We start from the raw sequence: 27,252 nt of genomic DNA, 5'->3' as shown, positions 1-27,252 counted from the left end.
TTAAACTGTGATTGTGTGTGCCAAGTATTAGAACTATTTCAGAGTTCTAGATGATGGAGGGTTCCCAGAGTTCTGCCCATTTTGCAGGTGGAGAAATCGAGGCCCCAAGAGGGAGAGAGACTGGCAGAGCCCACACCCACACTGAATGACCTGCTGTTCTCCATCCCCTGTGACCTCAGCCACAGGACATAGGGCTGGTCCCTTGTTGTTTGCCCCCACAAGAGTAGAATAGAAAAATCATTGCTTGATTGCAATTGCACTACTGGGTATTTACCCCAAAGATACAGATGTAGTGAAAAGGAGGGCCATCTGTACCCCAATGTTCATAGCAGCAATGGCCATGGTCGCCAAACTGTGGAAAGAACCAAGATGCCCTTCAGCGGACAAATGGATAAGGAAGATGTGGTCCATATACGCTATGGAGTATTATGCCTCCATCGGAAAGGATGAATACCCAACTTTTGTAGCAACGTGGACGGGACTGGAAGAGATTATGCTGAGTGAAGTAAGTCAAGCAGAGAGAGTCAATTATCATATGGTTTCACTTATTTGTGGAGCATAACAAATAGCATGGAGGACAAGGGGAGTTAGAGAGGAGAAGGGAGTTGGGGGAAATTGGAAGGGGAGGTGAACCATGAGAGACTATGGACTCTGAAAAACAATCTGAGGGTTTTGAAGGGGCGGGGGGTGGGAGGTTGGGGGAACCAGGTGGTGGGTATTGTAGAGGGCACGGATTGCATGGAGCACTGGGTGTGGTGCAAAAACAAAGAATACTGTTACGCTGAAAAGAAACAAAACAAAACAAAACAAAAACAAAAAAAAACCTTGCCTGGATCAGGTATCCTCTTTTTAATATTTTTCCTATTCTTTTGGAAACCAAGCCACCTTGAGTTTGTTTAAAAAAGAAAAAAATCATTGCTTGAGCACCTACTGCATGTTGGGAGGCTAATGCAGAGGAAAGATTTAGGTCTCAGGGTGGGGCTTCCTCCCCTATTTTAGGTAGAGAAGGGACTTACATCTGTTTGCCAGCCCCATAGCCCTGGAGCCCCTGCCTCCTGCCCATTGCTGCATTTTGCGCATCCGTAGATGTGGACAGTGGATGCCTCAGGCTGTCTGCAGACCTCCATGAACGTTGTTCGCTGCCCCAGGCTGTGACGGCAGTGGCTCTGCCCCTGGTGCGGGTGAAGGGGGTTGTGGATCACTCATTCGTTCATTTAACTGTGAATTTAAAGTGAAATTCATCCATGTGGCCTGAGTAGACGTTTCCACAGAGGGTGGGGATGCTGGGAGTGGCAGCGTGGAGCAGGCACCCTCTGGGAAGGGTCTCTAGCCCCCGGCCCCACAGGAAACTGCGGTGGCACCAGCGTCGCCCATGGCGAGTTTCCAGCCAGTGGAGACTTTAGAGAGGCCTTCGGAGCCATCCCTGGGGCCTTAGGCAGGGGTGAGGGCAGAGAGGTCTTGTACCACCTGCCTCCTGGGTACACGTGAACCCTCCTAGACACACAGGGAGAAAGACTGAAAGGACAGGAAGCCCTGAGTCCAGCACAGCCCGCTGTTGCTTGGGTGGCCAATGAGCCTCACGGGCCCCTCTCCCTCCAGATCCTGCTTCTGAGCTTGGGCTGCTGGGCCCAGACCCATCCCTGCCCTCTTTGTTCCAGAACCGTTCTCCTCAGTTCTGGGACCCTGCCTTCCACTCCGAGGTCCCAGAGCCTTAGCTGACAGCATGGCCTCCTCTTTCACTGAGAAAAAGAAGAGAACTTCTACCCGCTCCCCGGTCCCCAGCCATGGCTACTCATGTCCTGGCCCCGTGACTCTCAGTGAGCCCTCTTCTCTCTCCTGTGGATGGAACATGATCCTGCTTCGTCCACTGGGCCCCCCCACCCCTCTCATCTACAAAGCATCATTACCGTCGTGAGTCTCCCTCTCTCCGCTAGACACTTTCCTACACTCTGCACCTGCTTCTTCCAAAGGCTGTCATTAATCGCTCACCATAGGCTGGAACCTTCTCCAAGGACCAGGACACTCCAGGGGATGAAACAAAGCCCTGACAACACCCGTTCATGGGAAAAACCCTCAGCGAACTAGGAATAGTGGGGAACTTTCTTGACTTGATAAAGACTAGCTACTACTGTAGCTAACATCATACTTCACGATGACAAACTGTAAGTTTTCCCACTAAGATCAGGTACAAAGCAAGGATGTCCCCTGTCACCACTCCTGTTAGCATCGTACTGGAAGTCCTTGCAAATGCAGTTCAGTGAGAAAAGGAAATAAAAGATACACAAATTGGGAAGAAAGATAAAACCGTGTTTGTTCACAGATGACATGATTATCTATTTGGAAAATCTGAAAGAATAGAAAAAAAACCTAGAACAAATAAGCAGTTTTAACAATGTTGTAGGATACAAGGTAAATATACAAAAGTCAATTGCTTTCTTCTATACCAGCAATGACCAAGTGAAATTTGAGATTAAAAACAACACCATTGGGGTGCCTGGGTGGCTCAGTCGCTTAACTGTCTGAGTTGATCTCAGTTCAGGTTTTGATCTCAAGGTTGTGAGTTCAAGCCCCACACTGGACTCCATGCTGGGTGTGGAGCCTACCTAAGAAGAAAAAAATAAAAATCTACAACATCTGCACCCCATACCATTTATTTTAGCCCTCCCAGAATGGAGTACATAGGTATAAGCCTAACAAGAGATATACAGGATTTTAAGACGGACACTACCACACTCTGGTGAAGGAAACCAAAGAAGAACAAAATAAATGGAGAGATAGTCCATGTTTCAATATTGTCAGGATCCTGGTTCTCCCCCATCTGATCTGTAGAATCAGTGACATCCCAATCAGAATACCCAGTTAATTTATAGATATCAACAAATGCATTAAAGTTATTGGGAGAGGTAAAAGACCCGGATGGGGCAACATAATATCGAAGAACAGTTGGAGGGCTGACACTGCGTGACTTCAGGACTTGCTGTAAAGCTACAGTATCGAGACTGTGGTATTGACTCAGGAGTAGACAAATGGGTCAGTGGAACAGAATAGGGAACCCAGACACAGACCCCCCATCAGTATTGTAAACCTATCTCTGACTAAGGAGCAAAGGCAACACAATGGAGCAAAGATGGTCTTTTAAATAAGTGGTGGTGAGACAACTGGGCATCCAGAAGCAGCAAAAAAATATGAATCTAGACACAGACGTTACAGCCTTCACAAAAATTAACTCAAATTGGACCAAAGATCTAAATGCAAATGCAAAACTATTAAACAGGTAACAGAAGAGAAAACCTACATAACCCTGGGTCTGGTGATGCCTTTTAGGATATACTGTCCATGACGTGATCCATGAAAGAAATGATTGACAAGCTGGAGTTGATTCCAAGTAAAACTTATGCTCTGGGAAAGATGCTCAAGAGAATTAGAAGACAAGCCATGGATTGGGAAAATATATTTGCAAAAGACACATTTGATAAAGGGCTCTTATCCAAAATAGACAAAGAAGTCTTAGAACTCAACAATAGGAAACAAATAACCTAACTAAAAAATGGGCCAGAGACCTGAACGGACACTTCAGTAAAGAAGCCATATGGAGGGTGAGTAGACATAGGAGAAGCCACCACACGTCATATGTCATCAGGGAAATGCAAACTACGACGACGAGATGCCACCACATGCCGGTGAGCCTGGCCCCGATCCAGGGCACTGACCACAGCAGAGGCAGGCGAGGAGGAGGAGAAACAGGATTGTTCATTTCTGGGGCAAATGCAAAATGGCACAGCCTCTTTGGAAGAGTTTGCTGGTTTCTTAAAAACAAGACATGTTACCATACTTCTTGGTCTTTACCCACCAAAGTGGAAGGCTTACATCCACACAGAAACCTATGTGTGGATATCAATGGCTGCTGTATTCGTGATTGCCAAAACGTGGAAGCAACTGAGATGTGCTTCAGTAGGTGAATAGATAATTAAACTCTGGCCCATCCGGACAATGGGACATTATTCAGCAATAAAAAGAAATGAGCTCTTAAGCCATGGAAAGACATAGAGAATCTTTAAGTGCCAGCGACTGAATGGAAGAAGCCAGTTGGAAAAAGTCACGTGCTGTATGGTCCCAACCATAGAACATTCTGGAAGAGGCAAGTGGTTGCCTTCTCCGGGGTAGAGAAGGGGAGAGGAATAGACAGGGCACAAGGGATTTCCGGGCCAGTGAAGTAGTTCCGTATGCTACCACAATGCTGGACACAGTCACGACACATCTGTTCCAACCCGTAAACAGCACAGCAGCAAGAGAGGCCAAAGAGAGGCCGTGTGCTTTGGAGGATTGTGCTGCAAGTGTAAGTTTGTCTGTTGCAACAAATGTCTCACTCTGGAGAGTGATGTTGATAATGGGGAGGCCGTGCATGGGTGGGTACAGGGGGTGGACGGGAAATCTCTGTACCTCCCCCTCAATTTTGTCCCAAACCTAAACCTTCTCTAAAAAACAGTCTTGGAAAACAGTCTGGGATGCCGAATCCCTGCCCTCCAGTGTCAATGGGCAGCTGAGCATGGACCGTGGAACATACGAGAGGGAAGGGGACGTGTGACCAGAGAGCTTCCCGGAGGCAGGAGGAGCCAGGAGGAGATCTGAGGGAAGGGGGCGCCAAGAGAGGCCAAAGGCCCCTGGTGCTTACTGGGTTCAAGGACCTGGATGGAGAGTGAGGAGGGGCCTGGGGGCCATTCAGGGTGGTGGTGATGTTTCTTTCTGTCCTGCTCCCCGTCTGTGGCTGTGAGTGCAGGCACCTGGATGTACATCTGTCTGGCTAGAGTTGGGTTCAAATCTCTTTCATGTGACTTCTCAAAGAAACATTTTTTTTTTGGAGGGAACATTCACATGACGGAAAATGAACTTTTTTTTTTTTTTAAAGATTTTATTTATTTATTTGACAGAGATCACAAGTAGGCAGAGAGGCAGGCAGAGAGAGAGAGAGGAGGAAGCAGGCCCCCTGCTGAGCAGAGAGCCCAATGTGGGGCTCAATCCCAGGACCCTGGGATCATGACCTGAGCTGAAGGCAGAGGCTTTAACCCACTGAGCCACCCAGGTGCCCCAGAAAATGAACTGTTTAAAGTGAACCGTTCAGTGGCATCTAGAACGTTCTCAGTGTTGCACAACTAGGCCCTCATCTTGTTCCAAAACTTTTCCATCGCGAGAGGAATCCCTATGCCTGTTGAGGAGTCATTCTGCACTCTGTGAGCCCCACTCTCCACCCCACGGGCCCTGGAGGCCTCGTGTCTACTTTCTGACTCTCTGTTTACAGACTCTGGATTTTCGTAAACACGGGATCACTCAAGTCTTTGTGTCAGGCTTCTTCCACTTAGCAAAATGTTTCTGAGGTTCAGCCATGTCATTGTGGGGTCGGTACCTGGTTCATTTTATGGCTGAGTGCTGTGCCACTGATGAACGTCCACAGTCCTTGTGTCCTTTAGCGACTGATGAGCGTTCGGGCTGTTTCTGCCTGTGGCTGTCGTGAGTCGCGCTGCTGTAAACAGGTGTTTTGTGCGAGCGCTGATTTCAGTCCCCTTGTGTGTACACATAGGGGAGGAAGGGCTGGGTCAGATGACGACCCTGTGTTTAAGCTTCTGAGGTTATATTATCTTCCCACATTGGAAACATCATCTCTGCCCCCCGTCCCAAGCTCCTGCTCATTTCTCTGCTCTCTGCAAGCACACAACTCCTCACAGGGTATGTCCCCAGTCGCTTTCCAGTTTTGCCTCTTGGGCTTCGTCCCTGATCTTTATACCTATGACAGCAGTGAAAACTGCTCAGGTCCAGGTCACCTGTGTCCCCCACGGTCACCTCCAGCTTTCGTCCCGCTCACCGTCAGCACCATCTGGGTCCGCAGCCCTCGCTCCCTGCAGGAAGGCCTGTGTGGCTCCACAGCCGCCCCAGTGCCTCGAAGTGTGCTTGCTGGGGTGCCCTCTCCTCCCACACATGGCTTCAGCCATCCCCTCAGCCAGCTCCAGGTTTTGTCTCTAGTCCAGGCCTGCTTTCCCCTTCCAGTCTCAGCCTCCTGCCTGCCCGGGTGCATCTCCCTTGCATGTCCGTGGGCCCCTTCAACCCTCCATGGCCAGAACTGCACTGCTGCCTTCTGATGACCCTCTTCCCCCTCCCTGGCCTCTCCCCAGGCTGCAGGTGCCCGGTGCCCACCCCCCCCCATTCCTCCTAGCGGGGCTGGTGGTGGCCGGCAGGTGGGAGGACCAGCCAGGACTCCGCCTTCTGGCACAACTGCTTCAGGGCTCAGCCTGCACTCTGGGCTCCTCACTGAGCGGCAGGTGCCCACATCCCAGTCTCCGCCTCCTCGGACTGTCCTTATGGTGAACCAGGGCAATCTGTGGGGAGTGCCAGGCATGTGGCGGGTGCCAGGGCATCTCGAAGCCGCTTCCCATCCCCTTTTCCTGAGCCGCAGCAACTTCTGCAGGAAGCGCTCCAGGCATGCTGCAGAGCTTTTCTGAACCTCAGTTTCCCTGTGTGTAAAATGGGGATAAAAAGCTACCCATTAGAGGTCCTAGCAGGGTCTTGTGTCTAAGAGTTCCCACAGGCCTGGCACCCGCCTGGGACTCCGCTCATGTCGCATGGGGGTCATGGACATGTGTGTGCTCAGCACGGCCCCGTCCGGCAGACAGGGCTCCCCAGGGAAGGGGAGTGGGCATGGAAAGGCAGGCAGGAGATAGAGGCCACCTCCCAACACGAGCCCCCCTCTGTCGGCTTCCCCCCCCCCCGGCTGCAGCTGCTGAGGCAGGAGGCAGAGGCCCAGCTGATCGCCCACCCCCTAATCAGCCTGTCAGCACTGAGGATCCGGCAGGAGCCCCCCACTAGGGCTGTGCCTAGAGGCTGGATTTGGAGGGGGTCCCAGCCACCTGCTTCCCCTTGGCCTGGGGATGCTGGTACTGTTGGGAGCGGGGGTTTTGTGGACCCCTCCCCTCCTCTCTGCTTTCCCTCCCCACAACCCAGTGACTTCAGGAGGCGGAGCCCAGACCAGTGAGTTCAGACTCTGGGACCTGGGACCAGGCGTAGAGACAGGGTCAGACTGTCCAAATGGCAGACGGTATTGATGGGTTGTGGCCCAAGGTGATGGGGCTGGTTTGGGGGCAGGATAGACAGACAAGGACTATAGAGACGGGTGGAAAGCCTGAAGGTACATGTGGGCATTGGAGAGGGGGCGGCGCATGGCTGAGTTTTGTAAGTAGGTGGAAGAGATGTGCGCTGTGACCAGTGAGGAGGGCATGACCTGACGGCATCGGGGGCAGTGTGGGCAGGTGTGGGTAGCATACCTGGGCTGGGCTGGGCCCCCACTTGCCCAGGCTCTGACCCTCAGTAACTCCTGCCCCTCTAGCCCAGCCCTCCACTCTCTGGGGAGGGGCAGAGACCACTCCCAGGCCAGGGATGAGGTTTTAAGTCACGTGTCTCTTATTACCTCCACTATCCCTCTGCCACTGCTCCCTGTACTATGGTGCCTGCATCGCCCCAACACCCAGGTTCTCTGGCTCACCTGTCGCCCACCCTTCACCCCAGGTGGAGGGAAAGTGCAGGCTCCTGGGTCTCTGGAAAGGGGGTTTACTGGAAACTTCTGCTGCCTCAGAGCTTTGTGGGTGCTCACACATCGCTCTCACACAATAATCCTGGAAGATGCCTTCCCTTGGTCATCCCCATTTACAGATGAGGACGTGAGGCTCAGGGAGGTTAAAGGGAATTTCTGGGCCCCCAGGTGCTCTGGTGAGCCCCAGTCCCGGGGTCGGGCTCTGGCTGACAGAGCAGCCCTCAGAAGGCCACAGAAATCTGGATCTGGGCTGTGGCTCACAGAGTCTCCAGGGTTCTCAGCCCATCGCCCCAAGCCTCAGTTTCTCCTCTGTAAAATAGTAGTACCTATGTCATAAGATACTCAGGTGGCTTAAATGAAAGAATGTTGTCCTTGGGGCCAAAGTCTGGTGTATAGTGTATGTTCAATAAACACAAACTCGCATTATAGATCATTGTTGTTCTGGATGCAGACCCTGAGCCCTTGCTCTGTTCCTGGCTCCATGCTGGGTGGTTCCGGAGATGGATCAGGGACTAGAAGGTCAGCTTGAGGCTAAGGATGGTCAGAGCTATCTCAGAGAGAAACCCCAGGGAGACCCCAAACCCAGCCTGGGACCCTGAAGGGGAAGCCAGAGGTCAGCTAGGTGGTGGGCAACCTGGGGGTTAGGGGCATAGCCGGGACAAAGGCATATGGAGATGGGAACAGCTGGGAGTTCAGTGTGGCCAGAGATGAATTGTCAGGAAAAGTCCCGTCATTTTCTTTGCAGAAACTCTTTCCTGGCCCTCTTGGGGCCACAGAAAAAGGGCACCTGGAAGTGCTTGAGGACCCCTGCAACTGGCAGGCCTGGAGAGAACCCACAAACACACAGTGTGGTCGGTGCTGGGCTCTGTGGGTCTCTTCCCTCCGTACCCCAGTGCCCGGCACAGAAATGCTGCTGCTGTGAATCATAGTGGTAGTGATGAGAATATTTCTCTACGCCAGGCATGGTTCTGAGTGTTCACAAACTCATTCATCATCATGGCAATCACCTCTTAGTTCCCCTGATGGAGAAACTGAAGTCCAGAGTGCTATAGTTAGCTGCCCAAGTCTCAAAAGGTCTGCGGGCCAGAGCTACAGTTTGAACATGGCCGGTGCTGTCAGGGACTGTGGACAGGTCTAGAGAGAGGGGCAGGGCAGTCTGGCTTCGGGTGAGGCAGGGTATGTGGGCCGGGCTCTTGGGGCTGGTCCAGCACCCCTGCACTGTCCTGTGTGTGGCTCCCTCGAAGCCTGCCCTCTCTGGATCCTGGACCTCTGCGGCCAGCCTGGGACTGCTCCTCCCCAGTTGGGCCACAGTCTTGCTGTCCTTAGGTCCCTGGCAGGCCTGGTGTGGTAGCCTCTCAGGGTTCCCAATAGGGAGATACTGGCCAGGGTTGCTCAGAGGTGCCCTGACGTTGGTGTTGAAATGGAAGTGAGGGGCTGGTTGGCTCTCAAGTGCTTGCTGACGTCAGAGATGAGTTGTGGAACACCTGGAAGGCCCTCGTTCCCCCAGTCCCATGGGGCAGGAGTGACATCCTTAGCAGACATGTAGGGAAACCGGGGCTCAGAGACGGGCAGCCAGGTGCCCAAGAAACACAGCCAGGGAGTCACAGAGCTGGAATCTAAACCCAGAGCAGGTCCACTTCAAAGCTTGTGCAGTCTGGATTCAAGCAGGTGCTCTACCTCGGGCTTTGCAAGTAACACGAATGCACAGAGCCGCCTTGCTGGGTGATCACGGCATGCGGGCCTCGTGCTGTCGACCAAGTTTTCACGTGCCCACCCCAGGCCCTGGAGGCACTGTCAGGGCCCATCTTACAAATGAGGACACTGAGGCCCAAAGAGGGGGCCAGTCTGTTTGTCAGGATTTAGGGTTCTAGGCAGTTCTGTTCCCAGAGGTCTCATGGAAATCCGGAGGTTATGGGATGCCATGGGAGTGGGCATGGGGTTTCCAGAATTCCCCAGCCTGATTTTGTTGAGGCCTGGCCTGTCTGGCTGTACAAGGGGCCCCTTCTCTGTGAGGGGGATGACAAGAGGGTAGCGCTATGATCTGAGGGCCCTTCCCATTGGTGCAGTCAACCAGGGCATGGACTTGAGCACATAATTGGTCAAGGTCACCTGCCTGGCTTCCATTCCCAGCTATGTGGCCCTGAGCAAGTCACTTCATTTCTCTGAGCCCTGGTGTCCTTATCTGTATAACAGGGATCACGAGAGTGCCTGCTTCACAGGGCTGTACTGGGACTCTGGGAGGCGAGATTCGGGGGCTCTGGGGCTGCCCGCCACGGCTAGGTCCCACTCTGTCTCTGATAGGCAGTGTGGCCTTAGGTAAGTGCCTTCGTCTCTCAGTTTCCTCCTCTGTCAAATGAGGCTAATAGCAGACTCTGTCCTGTAGGGCCAGGTCAGGACACAGTAAAGCAGTCAGGGTAAGGCCCCGTGATGTGAGCAGAAGTCCTGCCGCAGGCTCTCAGGCCTGGGCCACCCTGGAAGAGGGAAGGGAACGTAGGATGTCGCCAGCCGCAGGGCCGGAGGTCACTTCCTGGAGGCCACCCCTGTGGGGGGTCCAGCTCCCGTGGCCTGCGGGGAGCAAATCACCAGCGGTTTCATCCCTTGCGCTTGGTCTGATGAAGTATTTATAGCAGGCGGGTTTTAGAGCAAGGCTAGGCAAGCGTCTGTGGGTCGTCCCTCCCAGCATAGGCCGTGAGGCTGATGAGCAGACCGTGGGGATGAGAAGGAGATAGGAGCTCGTGAATAAATCATCGCAGGATCTGGGCTAATGGCCTGGCCGTGGGGCAGCGTGTGCAATTAGTGTGCTAATTGTCCGGAGAGGGTGACTTCTGCGTGGGCAGGGCCCAGGGTCCCCTGGTTTGCAGAGTGCCTGTTGTCAGGGGCGCCCTCTGCTGGAGCTCAGTGGTTCTGAATGTGGGCTCTCCCCATATCCGGCGGTCAGGGCCCGGGGCGCCCACCTCGTCCCTACTTGCTGTCCTCTGAGGGGGTCTCCCAGGCTTCTGAAGGGGTCTTACACTGGGGATACTCAGCAGGCTGGGCTACATATGGACCTTGGACCTGCGTCTCGACTCCTGGCAGAGCTTTGCTAGCTCAGGGGCTTGGTGGGGTAGCTGAGAGCAGAACCTGGGGGCTCGAGGGGCTGCGCTTCGCCCCCTCCCAGCCCCCACTCCTTTTCTTTTCCCACCCTTTGTGTTCAGTGGTTTGGGTTTTTTTTTTTCCTTTGAATGAAGGCTGTCCCAGCTTAGCCAGCTCCTACACTGTTGCCAAGGTGACCAGACCATCTCTGCCATCCCATGGCCACTGCCAACCAGTGCCGGGCAATGGACTGTAGTGCATGCATGTGCACCTGCCCTGAGCACACATGCACGTGTGTGCCACGCCTCGTAAAGCTTGAACATGTATATAACAAGTGTGCAAGAGCAGACACGCAGAGACCTACGGCCATGGTGTCCAACCCCTGCACAAACGTCAGCACACATTGTTCTGGGGAAGGTGCAGGCCCACGTCTGTGCGCACACTGCACATGCAGTAGACCCCACAGGTATTCCTATGTTTCTGCGAAGGAGCAGGGGTGCACTGCCCTGCAGGTGACCCCAGCGGGTGGGGCTGTCCATTTCATCCCTTGCACTTCTGCCCACAGCCTAACTCTCCTCTGGTCCCCAGAGCTGTCTGTAGGGGCACCCCTGGGGACGAACACTTCCTAAACTTCACCTCCCTGGCCCTGTTCCCCTTGGCGGGGTGGAGAGCCTCGGGCCACTGCAGCCCTTGCCTCCAGGGAGCACCACAGACCACTTCAGGGACTTCCTTGCCCTTTGGGGGGATAACCAAGATTTGAGCTCTAGGCACCAACAGGCTGGAGCCTAAGTGTCCCAGGAGGGACTCGCTCAGCAGCACCCCCGTGACTTGCTGCCATCCTTCTCCTGCTTTTCCCGAATGCCCAGGATCACTTCCTAAATAAACTTCCTGTTCCCAAATCCTTCCCTCAAGATCTGTTTCTGGGGGACAGGTGCCTACAGATCACTGACATTTCTAGAAAAGCATGCACCCAAACCCCGGACCTGATATCCACGCAAGGCTGTGCCCACACACAAGCACTTTCTGTGTGCCAGACTCCGGTCGGAGCACTCGGCACACACTACCTCGGTTAAGTCCCCAGCAGCTGCGCCAGGCAGGCTGTAGAATTAGGCCTGTCTGACCGGTGTGGAAATGGAGGCAAGGATTAATCCCACGACTGTATGTCTTCCAGACAGAGGCAGGGCAAGCTGGAGCAGGCAGGGCCGTGACCAGTGTGGGGGGATCTCCAGCACCCCCAGTATCTCCCTCTGGCTGGCAGATGCTGGTCTGAGAATGGGAGTAGGAAGCAGCCTTGTTCCTCCTGCCAGCTGTGGGCCACGCAGCCTGGCCCCTGGGCCCACGTGACCTCTCCAGAATACGTCACCCAAGGAGGAGGCGGCCCTCTGGCGCTGACTGGCCCATGGCTTTGCCGTGCTGGGGTCTCTCTCGGACCCTGGTTCTTCTTCTAGGGCAGGACATGTGGGCAGTGGCTCCTGGCGGTGTGGACAGGCACACACATGGGGTATTACCTAAAAGCTTGAGGCGTGGGAAAGCTTTTCCTGGGGTTCTCTCTCAGGCCAGAGACCTGCTGGACATGCCCCCTGTTCCAGGATAGATGCCCCCAAACCTACCTTATTCTCTTCCAGGCACCTGGAGAGACTGAGCTTTGTCCTAGACATTAGGGCCAGGCTCTTGTGGTCAAGTCCAGGGTCTGTGTTTCCATGGCCCTGGAAGTCCTGGGTTCTCATGCCCTCTGCTGTGGACACCAGCCATGTGACCCTGGGCAGGGTGCTCACCCTCTCTGAGTTCATCTCCAGCCTCTATCAAGAGGCATGATACCATGAACTGAAGCAGCCTAGGTCACAGTGTTGGGTATGCCTGAAGCACGGTGGGGGTGCCTTTCTTATGTGCTAGGGTTGGAAAAGCATGTGTGAGGATGAAGCTGGGGTAAGGCAGCTGTGGGGGCAGCTCTGGGTCCCTTCCTACCCCCAGCTTCAGTCTCATTGTGACACTGGCCCCAGAAGAGCCTGCACCTCACCCAGGACTAGACAAGGGAATGCATGGAAGAAGATGCTGTCAGTGCTCTTCTCTGTGTTCCAGAGAATTCCTCAGGTGCGTGCTCCTGGGCTGGGTCCCAGAAGGAGTCCTGGGTAACTCTGGGTTTGACCTGGGACATCATAGTTGGGTCATAGGCTGAGGCCCCGCCCAGGCTGTCTCAGGCCTCATCTTGGCTTCCCCTTGCTGACCCTCCTCCCTCGGACTGTAGCTCTTTCTTGCCTCCGGCCTGTGCGTTTGCTGTTCCCTGTGGAGGCCTGGCTCTCTCCCTGCATCCAGACGGCACTTCCCCCAGTGACTGGACAGCCTCGGTGCGGCCCGAATCGTCATTTGTTCCTTTTTTTCTGAAATGTCCGTTATGAACCCCAGGAGGGGGCAGGGGCTTTTCACCCCGTTCACAGGATACCCTATATAGGGCATCTCTGGAGGTGGTGCACACTGCAGACAGGTCTGGGGAACAGACACATGACTGAGGTAGCGTGATGGCCCAGGCGATGTCACCATGTCACACAGGAGGCCCCAGGCCCGAGCCGGCTGGCTGGGGACGGCTTTGAGGTCCGCTTGCTCAGTATAATATTCCTGAACGCATGAGGGAACCCACAGAGGACCACAAAGGGAAGCAGACGTGGGAATTGTTTATCAGCACGTGTGTCCCGGTCATCAGCATGCGGTGACTTTGGGACGCCTTCAACAGCGAGAGCTGGCGGGGGCCCCAGGACTGACCCCACTGGGTGCCATGCTGCTGGCCTTCACTGCCTCCACTTGTCACCAAGGGAGTGGTACATTTTGCAGAGATAAAGGGGGAAGTTATGGGTTTTTCCCATCAATTTCAGAGAACCCTGGATTTCATTTTTGGGTCCCAGGGTAGGACCTGCTGGAACGTGCTACGGTGTGGCAGGGACCACACAGCCCTGCACCTCCCTTCCCACACCGCAGTGTCCACCAGACCCCTCGGCTCCCTGCTACCCCCTGCCATGCTCTTTTGTTTGGCTTCTGGTGTCCCTGAGCAGCCCTCCTGAGGGCTTAGGGACCAACCCGGGTATCCTGCACAGTGGCCTCTGCTTCTGTTTTGTGGCCACGGCAGCGGGGAGCAGGCTTCGCTGCAGCTTCAGTGCCACCTGCCTGGCTGCTCTGGGGAGGTGGGTGTGGGGATGTGTCCCGGCAGGTGGGAGGATCCCCCGACACGCTGAGGCTTGTCCCGGGGCCTTTCTGCTGCCAGGGCAGAAAGCTGACGTTTTCGGGTCCGTGGGCTTGCCATAGTTCAGAGTGGGCTGTGATGATGGCAGCCTGGTCCCTGCTCCCTGTGGGGCCCCTGTTCCCTGTGGGGCCGCGCTGCTGTGAGCAGTCAGGAGGTGGGAGACTCCCGTTCAGGCCACAGCCTTCTCCCTGAAACAGAATGAACAAGACCCAGAAGAACTTCTTATTGGGCTGATGGGGAAACTGAGGCCCAGACAGGGTAAGGTCCCATGATGAACTGAGACTGAAGGGGTCTTGGGGTGGATCGCCGCCAGGCCTGCAGTCTTGTTGCGTGGACCTTAAGGGTCCTCCTGGATCACAGTGGCCGATTCGGGAGGGGCTCTCTGAGGCTTAGTCTGTATTGCCCTCCTTAGTCTTTTCCAGAACCCGACCCCCATACTCAGGGCAGTCAGACCCAGGATCTGACCTCAGGGGGCCCCTGGCCTGTGGGGAAGACTGGGAGGGACAGGTAGCTGCCACTCAGGATGGTCTGATCAAGGACAGAGGGAAGCACAAGGGGTGGAGGCTTGGAAGTGGGTGTTGAAGGATGCATAGGAGTTTGTGGGAGAATGAGGAAGAGAGGGCACTGGGCAGAGGGTCTGGCGTGTGGCAAGGCAAGGAAGTGGGAAGCATTTCCTCTGAGCACCACTACTGGGACATGGATTATTACTGCCACTGGCTGATGAGGAAGAAGAGGCCCCGGGTGCCCCCATCTATCCCACTGCCTCTGTGTCCCCAGCCAAGTCCTCTCTCTTTCTGAGCTGGTCCTGTCCCCTCTCGCTTCCTCTCTTCTCTCTGACACACTCAGCTCCAGCCCTCCCAACCTCCCTCCGGTTCCTTGAACACATAGAGCAACAGTCCAGCCTCAGGGCCTTCTTTCTTGCTGTTCCCACTTCCAGGAACACTGTTCCCACAATCTCTCCTCATGCCGCTCTCAAGTCAAATGTCACAATTTCCTGGAAGACCTGTAGAATCGTGCCCACCTTGCCTCTGGAATTACTTGCTCCCCCCAACATGTTTTTTGCCTGTCTTGCTCCACGTGAGTGTCGGCCCCACGGACCCCGTCTGCACACAGTGGAGGCTCGATAGATGCCTGCTGAGTGAGTAAGTGTTAGGTGTGATTCTTGTGAGGAGGTGAAGGCCCAGGGCCTTGGCAGTGCTCCCAGGCCTGAGCTAGGGTGAAGGGTTGGTCCTTCTAGAAAGCCCCCTCTGCTTTCCTGGATTCCTGATCATAGAGCTCAGCCTCCCATCTATGCCAGGCCCCTCAGAGGTCTGTCAGGCCGTCCCAGGGCATTTTCTGTTCCCCAAATAAGCCGAATTTACCGAAAGGGGAGGCAAAAAAGGGGAAGAGGAACAGCTGTCTCAGTGTCCCCCCAGCAGAGCATTGTAGTCATGGGGTGACTGGGGCCAGGGCTTAGGCTCTGATCCTGCCCAGCCTTATCTAGACAGACCCCGCGTAGTGCCCAGCCTGTTATGAAGAAATGCAGCTCCCAAGGTGGGGCCTTTTCCTCATGGGGGGAAGGCAGGTCTGGAGGATTCATTGGGGAGGTGGTGGCTGGAGAAGACAGACACCTGGCTCTGAGACTCAGCTCACAGATGGACATGACCATGCTCCTCTCTGTGCCCTATTTCTCCTCGTCAAAAATGCTTGTGGAACATTCTCTGATGCAATGGCAGGTACTCAGCCAAAGCTAAGCGCTGTGTTCCAGGGCCCAAGACATGGGAGAACTTGGCAAAGAGCAAGAGGGGACCCGGAGAAATCTTGGAAGGCTTTATAGAGGAGGTATCCTTCGTGCTTGAAGGCTACACTGAGTTCTGGAAGGCAGCTCAAGGCATTCCATTGGGAGGGACCCCCTCATGCTGAGGCTCTGAGGCATGGACATTCTTGAGTCATCAGTTGCTGGGGGTAACACAATCTTCAGTGGAGAGCCTACCTCTAGTGCTGTGTTCATTCCTATCCTGTCTTTTTCTGTTGTTGATTTATAAGAACTCTTTGTATATTCAGTGCACCAGTCTTCTTCTTCTTTTTTTTTTTTTTTTTAAAGATTTTACTTATTCATTTGACAGACAGAGATCACAAGTAGGCAGAGAGGCAGGCAGAGAGAGAGCGGGGGAAGCAGGCTCCCTGCTGAGCAGAGAGCCCAATGCGGGGCTCGATCCCAGGACCCTGGGACCATGACCTGCACCGAAGGCAGAGGCTTTAACCCACTGAGCCACCCAGGCACCCCAATCTTCTTTATAGTAAACATTTTCATTTGCGTTTTTTGCTTATGATGGGTTTTGATAAACAACATCGTAAATATTTTTACGTTGGTAAGTTTTCCTGCCTTATCTTTCATGGTCTTCCTTGTGTCAGGCTGTTCTTGTCCCTTTATCTCAGGTCTTTGCTCTCCTGTGAACATGCTGGGTGCTTGGGAAATGCCTGAGACTCCAATTAAGTTGAAGCTTAAAAAATTACAGCTTTAAGAAAAATAGAGGCCATGGTGCCTTTGCTCACTGTGTACCTCCCCCTGGGGTTCCTTCCCATTCTTTCTATCTGTTCCTTCCTTCCTGCCTGGAGTGAGGTCCAGCCCAGGCCCTCCAGGGGCCCATGCCCCCTCTCTAGAGTGAGTTGGGGTTCAGGTATGCGGTGATGGGAGGTAGTGGGGAACTAGGAAATTTCCGGTTGGGCAACCTCCATGTGTTAACTTGATGAAACCCCATGAAATGATATCACTATTAATCCCATTTTACAAGTCAGAAGATGGACTCAGAGAGGGCATATGACTTGCCCAAGGTCACACAGGAAGGGACAGAGATAGGATTTGAACACAGGCCATATTGCCCCAACTCATACTTTCAAGTTTTCCTTCTGACACTTTATTGCCCTTGGGATCAATTCCAAGGTCATTAGTATGGTATCTGGCGCCTCTCAGGTCCTCAGTTTCTTCATCTGTCAGCGTCACACCTTGGCCCCAGCGCCTACGCACACAGGACTTCTCTGTTAGTAGGATGATGACGTCCCTGTCTGTCTCTCTACACCCTCTTTAGCCCCAAATCCTTCAGGATGCTGGAATGTTGGGCTTGGAAGGGCCAGCCCCTGGGGTTGTAGATAGGAACAGGGAGGCTCAGAGGTGGGGAGAGCCTTGCAGAAGGCCCAGTGTGTGAGGAGCAGAGCCCCATGTGCACCGTGGCCTGTGGGATTTTAGGTGCTACTGACAGCACTGCGGTCAGTCTTGGGCTGGGCTTTCTCCTGTTGCTCCCTCCAGGAAGCCCCCCTGCACCCCGACTGGGTTAGCCGTCTGTCCTGGGTGCTGAGGGCTCTGACTGTGGCTCTGAGCCAGCCTTGTTGTGACTGCTGGTTTACTCACTATCTCCCTTGCTTGGCAGGGCACCCCACGAGGACAGGCATTTGCTGGTCCATCCAAGTCACTGGTGCCCAGCTGAGCCCAGCTTGAGCAGGCCCTCAGGAAGGGCTGACTGTAAGAGGGAGGCCCAGAGAGGGACAGACACCTGCCCCGAGACCCTTTAGGTCCCACATGCTCCTGGGATGGGAGATTCGGGACATGTCTCTAATGGCCACTCTAGCAGAGAGCTCCCAGGGGCCTCTGTCCTCAGCTACACCCAGAGGCCTAGGGCCAAGGACACCCTGTCTCCCTCCCATCCCCACCTGCTGTAGAAGGATGTTCTCAAGATAAAAATACCCTCCAAAACATTCCCCAGTGTCTGGCATGACCTGTCGTCCATCCTGGGGGCCAGAAGCTCCTGCCCTGGCTTCACCTTGGGGCTCAGAAGGCAGATGTCCACTTCTGCTGGCCATTTGGCCCAGCTTGTCCCTGGATCAGAGTGTGTAGCCCTGTCACCAGGCCATGGAGCAGGAGTGGCCTGAGGGTTGCCTGTGGTGGTGGCGGGAGCATCTGCTGGGCACAGAGGAGGGAGGTGGCCAGGCTCCAGGCTCTGCCAACTCCTGGTTCTCCTGCTTCCTGGCCTCTTGGGGTGCATCTTGAGAGGGTCACATGGGACTGCGTGGGAGGGCGAGGGATACATATGCCACCTTTCCATCCTCTCGGGAATCTCCATGTCTGCTCTCAGAGCCTGCAAGAGAACCTTCCAGAGAACCCTGGAGGGGCTGGCCCTTACCCCAGGTCTGCACCGGGACAGGGCCTCCCTTTGCTCCCCTGACTGTCCAGAGGTAGGTGGGCTGTACCTCTTTTGCAAATGGAGGAGGCTGAGGCCCAGGAAGGGCCCTTCTTGAGCTGGCATCATCCAGGCCTTGGCTTAGGGAATCGGGGCTCACTGACACCCTCGGGCCACCCCCATGCCCCAGGGAGGACTGAGATCAGGAGTGGTGACAGCTGCCTCCTGCAGGGCCCTGCTGTTCCAGGCCCTGTGCCCAGAGCTCACCTCCCTTACCACACTGAATTGCATGGGCACATCCACTGGGCCGGTGTCATCAGCCCATTTTGTGGAGGAGGAAGCTGGGCCTCAGGGAGGGGAAATGCCTCACCCTGTCCCCAGGCAGTTTTAGCCCTGGCCTTGGCTGACAGACTGGCACTGGCAGGGGGAAGTGGGGAAGCTTCAGGGTCCATCCAGGTCCTGCCCTCACTGCCTGGCAGTCTGAGGGCCAGTCTGGCCAGTCTAGGCTCGGGCTGCTCCCATGTTATGTGCAAGCACACCCCACCCCTCAACTGAACCAATCTGGGACCATGCCCATGACCCAGGAAAGCATTTGGTGAACTTCAGAGGTTTGAATTCACATCATGGGCTGCTGTGGTCCTCTTAGGGTAGCAGGTGGAGCACTGGAGAGGGTGTCCAGAGACCTGAGTTCCTATCTCCAAACTGCCACTCACTCAGTGGCTTTGTGATCTTGGGCCAGTCACTTCTCTGCTCGGAGCCTCTGTTTCCCTGGAGAATGGGACCAATTTGCTCTCCTCACAGGTGAGAACACATGTGACTGGGTTTGTGGGTCTGGGGAAAGCCCTTTTAGGAACTAGGACATCAGAAACAAGACTGAGAGAGCCTGGGGCTGGCCAGAGGACCAAACAGGCCCATAGGAAGTGGGGCGGGATGGACTGTCTCACATCTTTCCCCCTAAAAGATTGCCCTGTGACAGCTCATCTTTTGGAGTTCCAGCTCCAGGGGACCCAGGGCAAGTGACTTAGCCTCTCTGAGCCCCAGTTTCCCTGTCTGTGCAGCCGGGACAAGAAGCCCTCCCTCAAGGTGACACTGAATGTTGGAGTAACTGAAGACAGGAGTGGGCCCTCAGACCAGGCACAGTGTCGGCCCATTCTAAGGGAAGGGCAAAGATCAGGGATTTGGGCACAAGTCTTTGCCATGGAGATTGCCAGTGTGATGTGGGTCTATGATAGAGCCTTCCTGGGCCTCAGTTTCCCCATCACTTCCAGGGTGTCGGTTCTAAGAGAGGAACCCTGCAGACCCACAGCCGCTGCTCAGGGAATGGTGAGGGATGGGGCAGCAGGGGGCTGAAGACAGGGAGTCTTGAGATAAGAGCCTGAAAGGTGAAAAGGAACCAGAAGGACATTCCCTTATGGAGTGAGCAGAGGCCCAGAAGGGGGAAGTGAGTCACCCAAGGTCACACAGCTTGTGACGGGCAGAGGACTTGAACCCAGGTCTGTGTGCCTCTAAACGCATCGCTGTCACCTGCCCCAGGAGGCTTATGATGTGGGGGTGACTCACCTACAGTGCCCTTGATCCCAGCCAGAAAAGCCTGTGCGACAGTGGACGGCAGCCAGCTCAGCTGTGAAGGGGTGGGGCTCTCCCTCGGTGGCTGAGAGGTGGGGGAAGGTGAGTGGGCCTGCCTCTGGAAGCTCACGGAGGGCCCTCCCGCCACACTGTCCTCCCATCCACACAGCACAGTGGGGAGAAAAGCAGGGGCCCCTTTGACAGTGGGAAAAGTGAGGCTTCTGGGTTGCTGGGACGACATAGGGTGTGTGTATGCCCAAGGCAAGTGTCTGACAGGTTACCAACATGCACCGGTCCTTAGAGACATTTATGCACCCATGCACTCATCTGTAAAGTCATCTGTCCTGCTCACCACGCCACTGCATCCATCCACCCATCCATGCATTCACCTGCTCCTCTGCCCACCTACTCATCTGTCTGTCTAGCATCCGCCATCCACACGCCCGCCCACCCATCTGTCCATCTGTAATCCACCACACACCCACACACGCACCCATAATCCACCCACCCACCCATCCATCCATAATCCAGCCATAGACACACCCACCTACCTATGCATCATCCATCTATCCATGATCCATCTGTCCGTCTGTCCTTCTGTCCGTCCATGCTTGAACCCTGTGGTTGGCACTGAGAAGGCTCTTCAGGTGGTGGCTAGGAGTGTAGGTTAGGGACCTGAGTTCCTCTGTGACCTTGGGGAAATTACCACACTGCCCACCTCTCTGGAATGAGAACAGGGATGGTTCCAACCCTGTGGCGTTGTTGTGAGGATAACATGAGCTAATGTCCCTGAGACACCTACCACAGTGTCTGGCAATCAGTGGGCACTCCGTAATTCCCAGCTGTAATTTTCCCTCGGGACCCATCCTGTTCTGCCCTCCGCTGGTTTGGAACAGTTTCATAGACAGACTTGCAAGCTGCGAAGATGTGGGTGTCAGAGGTGTGGGCCGGAGGCCTCTCCCACCTCCCACGAAACCCCGAGGGAAGCAGCAGAAATGTGGGTTTAGGTGGAAATCTCAGACTTTGGAGCCATTGTGAGGAGAGCAGCACCATCTATAGTAATTTGGCTTTGCTCTGTTAACTTTAGGGTCTTGTAGCGACCGATTCCTCTCCAGCTGGGGCCTGGGAAATGGCAGCTGCTGCTGACACAGCCTTGAAGACAGCCACTTGCCTGCTCAGCACCGTTACTTAGAAGATAGGAATCAAGAGGTAAATGGAGGTCACCAATGGGCATCGATCCATCTAGCCATCCAGCAAGCAGACACTCATCTGTCTACTTACCTGTCCCTCTCCCCTCCAGCCCTCCTTAACGTGCTGTCAGCCTAGCTCCACACACCCCCCATCCATCTGCCATCCACCCACCTGTGCACTCACCTACCCAGCGCATCCAGCCGTCTTTCCTTCCACGTATTCACCCATTTCCCGGCCAGTCACCCACCATCCCAGCCACTCATCCGTGCACCCAAATACCACTGTGTCCTTCCATCCACCACCCATCCATCTGGCCGTCCATCTGTCTGCTCATCTGCCTGCCCGCCCACCCGTCCATCTCTTCATCCAGCCACTAAGCCATCCACCCAAGTCATTGAATTATTTTCTGTCCGCCGAACCCGTCCATCTTCCTGGCTACCACCCATCCGCCTATCCACCCATCAGTCCCGTGTATTCATCATGTCCCTGACCGCCCACCTGTGCACCTGTCTTTCACCTCATACAATGGTCCATCGTGTTCCTCATCCATCTGCTTCTCCGCTGTGCATTTCCTCCTCCCTTTGTCTGGTTGGTGAGTGTTTCCTCTGAGCCAGGCCTGCTCCAGCCTCTCTGGGCCTCTGAGGTTGGCCAGCCATGTGGCCTGGGCCAGGGCAACTCTCACACCAGGTAGAGGGTGGCTTCCGGCCGTAACAGGAAGAACCTGGGGCCGGAGGATCCGAAAATGTTCTGTGGTTCCGCTGACCCCTGACTCCCCTGGGAGGAGTCTTAAGATTCCCTTTAGCTGTGATCTGGGGGTTGGAGAACTGGGGCAGAGGGGCACCACAGCATAAGCCATTAGAGGCCTGCTGGTGTGTCCAGACAGGAGTCGCCTGGACTGGAGGGAGGATGTAGGTGATTAGATGGCACACAGCTTTGAGAAATCAGGAGTCAAACCACACAGGACCTGCTGAGGGAGTGGGTATGGAGGCTGGAGCAGAGAGGAGACCAGGCTTCCCGCTCAGACAACTGGGGAAGTGGTCAGGTTGCCAAGTGACCCTAGGAGGAGGGACAGGAGAAGGGGGAGGGGGAAAGGAGGTAGGAGGAGCAGGAGAAAGGGGGAGAATAAGGATGAGAAGGGGCAGGGGGAAGGGGAGGGGAGGAGGGCGAAAGAAGAAAGGAGGAGGAGGGGGAGGGGAGAAGAGGGGGAGGAGGAGGAAGGGGAGTATGAGGGGGAGGAGGAGGGGAACAGGAGGAGGGAAGAGGTTTGGGAGAAGAGGAGGAGCCCCACTGGCCAGTGGTGCTGGGGGACTTCTGGGAGAGGAGGCTTGGGTCTGGGGAGGCAGTGTAGACCAGGCACCCAGAGTACGCTTGTCGGGGGCAGGGAGCTGCCCCCTCCAGGAAGCCTGCTCTGGGAGCACTCGTTCCCTAGCCCTTCTGATGGGGGAGCCGAGAGTGGGCCTGCAGCCAGAGAGAGCTTTCAGGATAAAAGCCTAGTAGCAGTGGTTGGAAATGGAGCAGGCAGGCCCTGAGGTGGTGAGGGGCCCGGGGTGCAGGGGGACCAGTGACCATCTCCACTGTCCTACTAGTCTGGCTCTTTCTCTCCTTGCACCCAGCATGGGCTTGTTCCAGAAAACCTGCACTGTGTAGACTCTGAATGTGTGTAGGCCGTGGTGTGCACTGCAGGCAAAGGCGGTCTGTGCTCTGGGGAGGGGAAAGGAATCTGGCCTGGAAGAGGCCAAGGAGATGGTCGTCTTCTTCCCCAGTGTGAGAATGGAAACAGTGCTCCCAGCCCTCCGGCTCCCCTCCATGCCATCCTCGGCCTCCTCTAGGACCCCTGGGTGCCCCCCTCGCTCCCTGGCGCTCCCCCCCGCAGCAGGCACTAGGCCCTGGCTATGCATTCCCTGCCCCTGCCTGGCCCCAGCTCTCACTTCTGGTGTGACAGAGTCCCAGAGCCCTCTCAGACCTCAGTCTCCTTGCCTGCAACTTGAAGATTGGATTCATCAAGCTCTCTCGCTAAAGATATCGGCAGTTCCTAGAGTAGGAGAGTTGCAGAGGCTGTCCTGGGACACGGGAGAAGTGGTGGCAGCTGCCCGCAGGACACGCGCTGGCTGTCCTGGAACCACAGGGTCTCTGAGGAGTTTTTTTTCCCATTGTAGGCTTTGATCACGAGGTAGTGAGTGCCCCATCCCCGGACGTTCCAAGCATGGCCCTGGGTCAGGGGCGCCCGTGAGGGGCTCACCTCTGCTTTCAGTGCCGAGATTCGGGGCTGTCTGTCTGTCTTACTGGCACACGGTTCGGGGCCTGAAGGACTGAGACGGGAACTCAGTGTCAGGCTTGCGGTCTGACCCTGGGGCCTGGTGGCGACGGGGGTTGGTTTCTCTCCCACCTTCTAGACTGGGAACTTGCTGCTTAGGAGCCATGTGACCCTGGGCAAGTGACTCAGTCTGAGCTTCAGTTTCTTCAACTGGAAAATGGGGATAATAGTCATAAGGTTGTTGCAGGGATTAAGTGAGGTCGCTGGGGCTCCTTGAACCAGGCCGGGCACGCAGAGAGCGCACAGCGGGCACTGGTCAGTGCACTCCTGCCTCCGAAGGGCACTGGTCAGTGCGCTCCTGCCTCGGAAGCGCTCTGGCCAGCGGAAAGGCCTGGGGTGGGGGGGAGCTTCACCTCCTCCCGCTCTTGTAGCTAGTGCTTTCTTGACATCTGAGACTGGGGCCCCCACCTTGCCCTCTTTCTCTGCCGGATGTTGCCGAAACCTGAGGTGCCCAGAGTCTCAGGGGACAGGCCATTGGGTGTCCTGCTCCATCCGGAGGCACCTCCCGGTGACTTCTGGGCCCCACCTTTGGGTCATGTGGTTGCTGCCTCTCTAAAAGCTCCCAGCCCAGGCCCTGTTGAGCTCCAAACGCCCCAGTGGCTGGGAGTCTGTCTGTGTCCACAGATCTATGGCCGGCAGAGAAGTGGGCTCAAGAGACAGCAGGGCTGGGGACAGCTTCTCCATCTCCCGGAGGTGTCTGGGTCTGCGCACTGCACCGTCCCCTTCTCTGCCTGCTGGACTTGCCTCGCTACCCACCTTCAGTGTCGAAGTCACCTCGTCTATCTCAGGTAGCTCACCCAGGGGCCTCTCTCCCGCTTCCCTCCAGACAACGCCTCGGGTCCCCACTGGCCGACCTGGGCGTCTATCAACAGTGATCCTAACCCTTGCCTTTACTGTCTCATCCAAGCCCACGAACTGCTTTGTGACCTGGGACAGGTCTCAGCCTCAGTTCTCGAATCTATGAAGTGGGGAGCTGGTCTCCTTACTTGCTGAGGCCTCTTGTAGCAAAACAAATCTAATAACATTTCTTTTCTGATCTAACTGTATGCATCCACTGAGCAAGAGTGTAGGCAACCGGCCTACATATCCCTGGTTGGGGACGTTATCCCACATTTCTTAAATCGAGTCTTTAAAGATGTCAAGGCTGCATGACCTTCTTGCCACACCTGTGTTTGCCTATGTGGAGTGTCCTTGGGACGATTGTCAAGTTTGTGGTGCTGGGGTTTTTACTCTTGGGTCCTCTTCTGGATATTTCTTTGTGGAGCTGCATTCACCAAGAGCCTGGGAGGGGCTCCCCACACCCTGAGCGTCACATGCACACACACACACACACACACGCACACAGACATATACACACATGGCAGGATGGGACCATGGAAAGCTGAGGACTGGACCAATACCTGGAGCTCTAACTCTGTCTCTAAACCTTAGTTTCTGGGTGACTTTGGACAGTGACTCTGCTCATAGTCTCAGTTGCTAGCTGAGAAACAAGGGAGTAAGTGTGAACGTGAACCTGTTGATTTTCTGTGTGGTTTGAGGGGGAACATCAACAGAAGAGGGGTTTCCCAAGCCTGCGTGACACAGTCTGGGTGGGTCCCCGGTGCCCAGCCCAGGGAGAAACACCAGGAGTCACCGCAGTTCCCATCCCGGCCTGGGAGCTGGCCAGGTGTGGAGCTCCCCAGCTGATGGTAGCAGAGCGACAGGCTGGGCTCTCTGGCCTTTGATTCTTCTGATTCTGTCCCTTGCAGGACTCGAGCTGCTCAGAGCCCCAGTTGGAGCAGCCATGACCCGCTGGACGTCCCTCCAGGCATCCAGGCCACATAAACCTGCCCCCTGCGGTCCAGTGGCCTACTGCCAGCATCTAAGTACCCGGGCCCTGTTCTCCTCCACCAGGAGGGCCCAGGAATCTGGGGTCGAGCCTTCTTCTCGGCGCAGTACCTGGGGCCCCCACCACCCCTGGCTCCCTGCCTTCTGGCCCAGGCAGAAGCAGCGTCCACCATCACAGCCCCAGGCCTCAGCTCCTCAGACCTATGGTGAGGTGGTCAGCTGGAGTAGCTGCGGGGGGCGGTGGCAGTGTGAGAAGAGGCCCCCGCAAAGCCTGATGTGCCCACGGCAGGAGACCTCGCATTAGCTAGACTGCTTCGAATTTCCGCTCTCCTGCTTATTGGCTGTGTGGCTTTGGGGAAGTCACTTAACCTCTCTGAATCTCCATTCATGGTAGAGCAATGATGGCAGCCACCTTCTTGGGGTTTTGCAAGGATAATCTAAGACCATTTGCTAATGTGTCTGGCCTGCTTTCTCTGCAGTTTGAGGAGTGGGCAGTAAGGGCCGTGAGTGTTACATACGAGCCTGCTCTGGGGATTCAGAAGCATCTGGTAATGGAGACAGACCCTAGGAGGGATGTGCAGCCTGGCTGCTCATGTGGACTTCTCCCTCACCTGTCTCCAGGTGTTCGAAGCAGAGGTCAGATGTTGTGCTCCCTCCGAGGCCCTGGCTGCACCTGGTCACACAGACGGGGGCTAAATCCCAGTGTTGCCTCCCCCTGGCTGTGTCGCTTCTAGTTTCTGGGTTTCTGGTGGGTGCTCGGCCACCTGCCTCTGCTTCTGGACCAGCTGTCCTGGGACCTTCTTATCTGGGGCCTCATTGTCTTCTGGGCACTTGAGGGCTCCCAGCCTTGTCTAACACTGGCCTCCCGGTGTGATCAGGTGGGGATTTGGGGTGGATGGGGTCCCCAGTGGTGGAGAGGAGTATGCCCTACTCAGCGTCCTGGCCAAGCCAGCTGGCCAGGGTTCTCCTCCTCCTTCCAGCTCAGCCCTGCTGAGCCAGGCTGAGGGCCTGAGCACCTGCAGCCCTGACGCTAAGGGCTAGATGGCCTCACTGCCCACAGGTCCAGGCGGCACCATGGCCTCTGGCCTACAGGTGCCTCGGCCTGGCACCAACAGGCCAGCCTGGAGCCAGCGAGGCCCTGGGGGAGGGGCCGCTGCCAGCCCATCTCGGGGCTGAACGTGGGGTATATGGGCCTGAAGCAGTGTGTCCGGCTGCAGGTGTCATGCCGTGGGACATGCCTGAGACAGCTTGGTGTGCGTACATGTGTGTGTGTGTGCGTGTGTGCGACAAGCCCACCAAGGGCTCCCTTGAATGGGCCAAGGACAGTGGCGCTCTGAGTGTTCCCTTGATGCTGTCATTTAGAGCTGAAAAAGGCAGTGATGGGAAGGCCACTGGGATGGGGTCAGTCAGTGACGCCTGTGTGCACTGACCCGTGGACCCCCTCCTAGTTACGGATGGAGGCTGTGGTATATGGGCGCTGAGAGTGGGTGCCGTGGGGCACAGGGCTCGAGCATCAGGAGGGCATCCTCGGGGCCAGGCTCTGCTCGAGGCCTGGGGGGTAAGACAGCAGTGAACCACACAGCAAACTCACCACCCTCGGGAGGCCAGTGGTCTCACAGTGGGATCAGTGGGTGAGTGCAACCCAAGGCCTGTCCTTCCCATTACTGTTACTACTGTTACGGTGTCAGAGGTCGGTGCTTTGGGGTTACCATGAGGACCTGTGTGAGGGGTTACAGTCAGTCTCCCATGGGTTCAGGAAGCTGCTCCTGGGCATGGAGGCCAGGGACTGAGAGAGGTGAGGCAGCGGGAGGGGGTGTCTGGGCCGAGAGTGTAAGGGACCATCCTGAGGAGCAGCACACAGGCTGGGAGCTGTAGCGGGTGAGCGAGGAGTCTGTACCTGAGAGCTGAGGGGCCCCGGACTCCATTCATGCAGGCCTCGCAGGTGCCAGCAGAGACCGGCTTTGAGCAGAGGACAGCCAGTCTCCCCCACTGCCTCTGGACCGGGGTGGGGGCTGGAGCACAAAGGCTGGTGAGGCGGCCGCCGTGCTGGTCCGGGTACGTGATGATGGGGACTCAGGCCACGGCGGTGGGAGAAGAGGTAGGATTGTAAATACACTTTGGAAGCGGAGCCTTTGGTAGGGGGGCACTCAGATGGGCTGAGAATGAAGCCAAGGCTTTTGGCCAGAGCTCCTGGGAGGCTCCAGGTCTGTTTTCCAAGCCGAGAAGGAGGGTGGGTGGTTGGCTGAGGAGGGAAGATGGAGAGCTCAGTGGGGGGTGAGTTAGGGCGCAGATGGCCACCCGCCAATGCTGAGGGCCCCGG

The 27,252-nt window shown here is 55.8% G+C and overlaps 2 protein-coding genes across 7 annotated transcripts in view; both read left to right on the top strand.

Annotated features, from left to right (window-relative positions):
- The window catches only part of LOC125086968 (ATP-sensitive inward rectifier potassium channel 12-like), an 874,374-nt gene that overhangs the window by 10,988 nt on the left and 836,134 nt on the right, over positions 1–27,252 (top strand). The window lies entirely within an intron of this gene.
- The window catches only part of KCNJ12 (potassium inwardly rectifying channel subfamily J member 12), a 43,577-nt gene that overhangs the window by 11,007 nt on the left and 5,318 nt on the right, over positions 1–27,252 (top strand). Inside the window, exons 2-3 of one of the 4 annotated variants that reach the window (XM_047706711.1) lie at positions 20,688–20,809; positions 26,866–27,030. The exons of 1 other annotated variant lie outside the window; for it this stretch is intronic. Coding sequence is in view for 1 of the 3 variants with exons in the window: in XM_047706709.1 (XP_047562665.1) it covers positions 23,734–23,893 (160 nt within the window). In the remaining 2 variants the exon portion in view is untranslated. Of the gene's footprint in view, positions 1–20,687; positions 20,810–23,729; positions 23,894–26,865; positions 27,031–27,252 lie in introns of all 4 variants that reach the window. 2 more of the 4 variants (XM_047706709.1, XM_047706710.1) reach the window with 2 other exon arrangements.

This window comes from Lutra lutra, chromosome 16 (genome assembly GCF_902655055.1).
Source record: "Lutra lutra chromosome 16, mLutLut1.2, whole genome shotgun sequence".
Taxonomy (NCBI): domain Eukaryota; kingdom Metazoa; phylum Chordata; class Mammalia; order Carnivora; family Mustelidae; genus Lutra; species Lutra lutra.
Note: the sequence above shows the minus strand (reverse complement) of the source record. Positions and strands in the feature narration are given on the sequence as shown.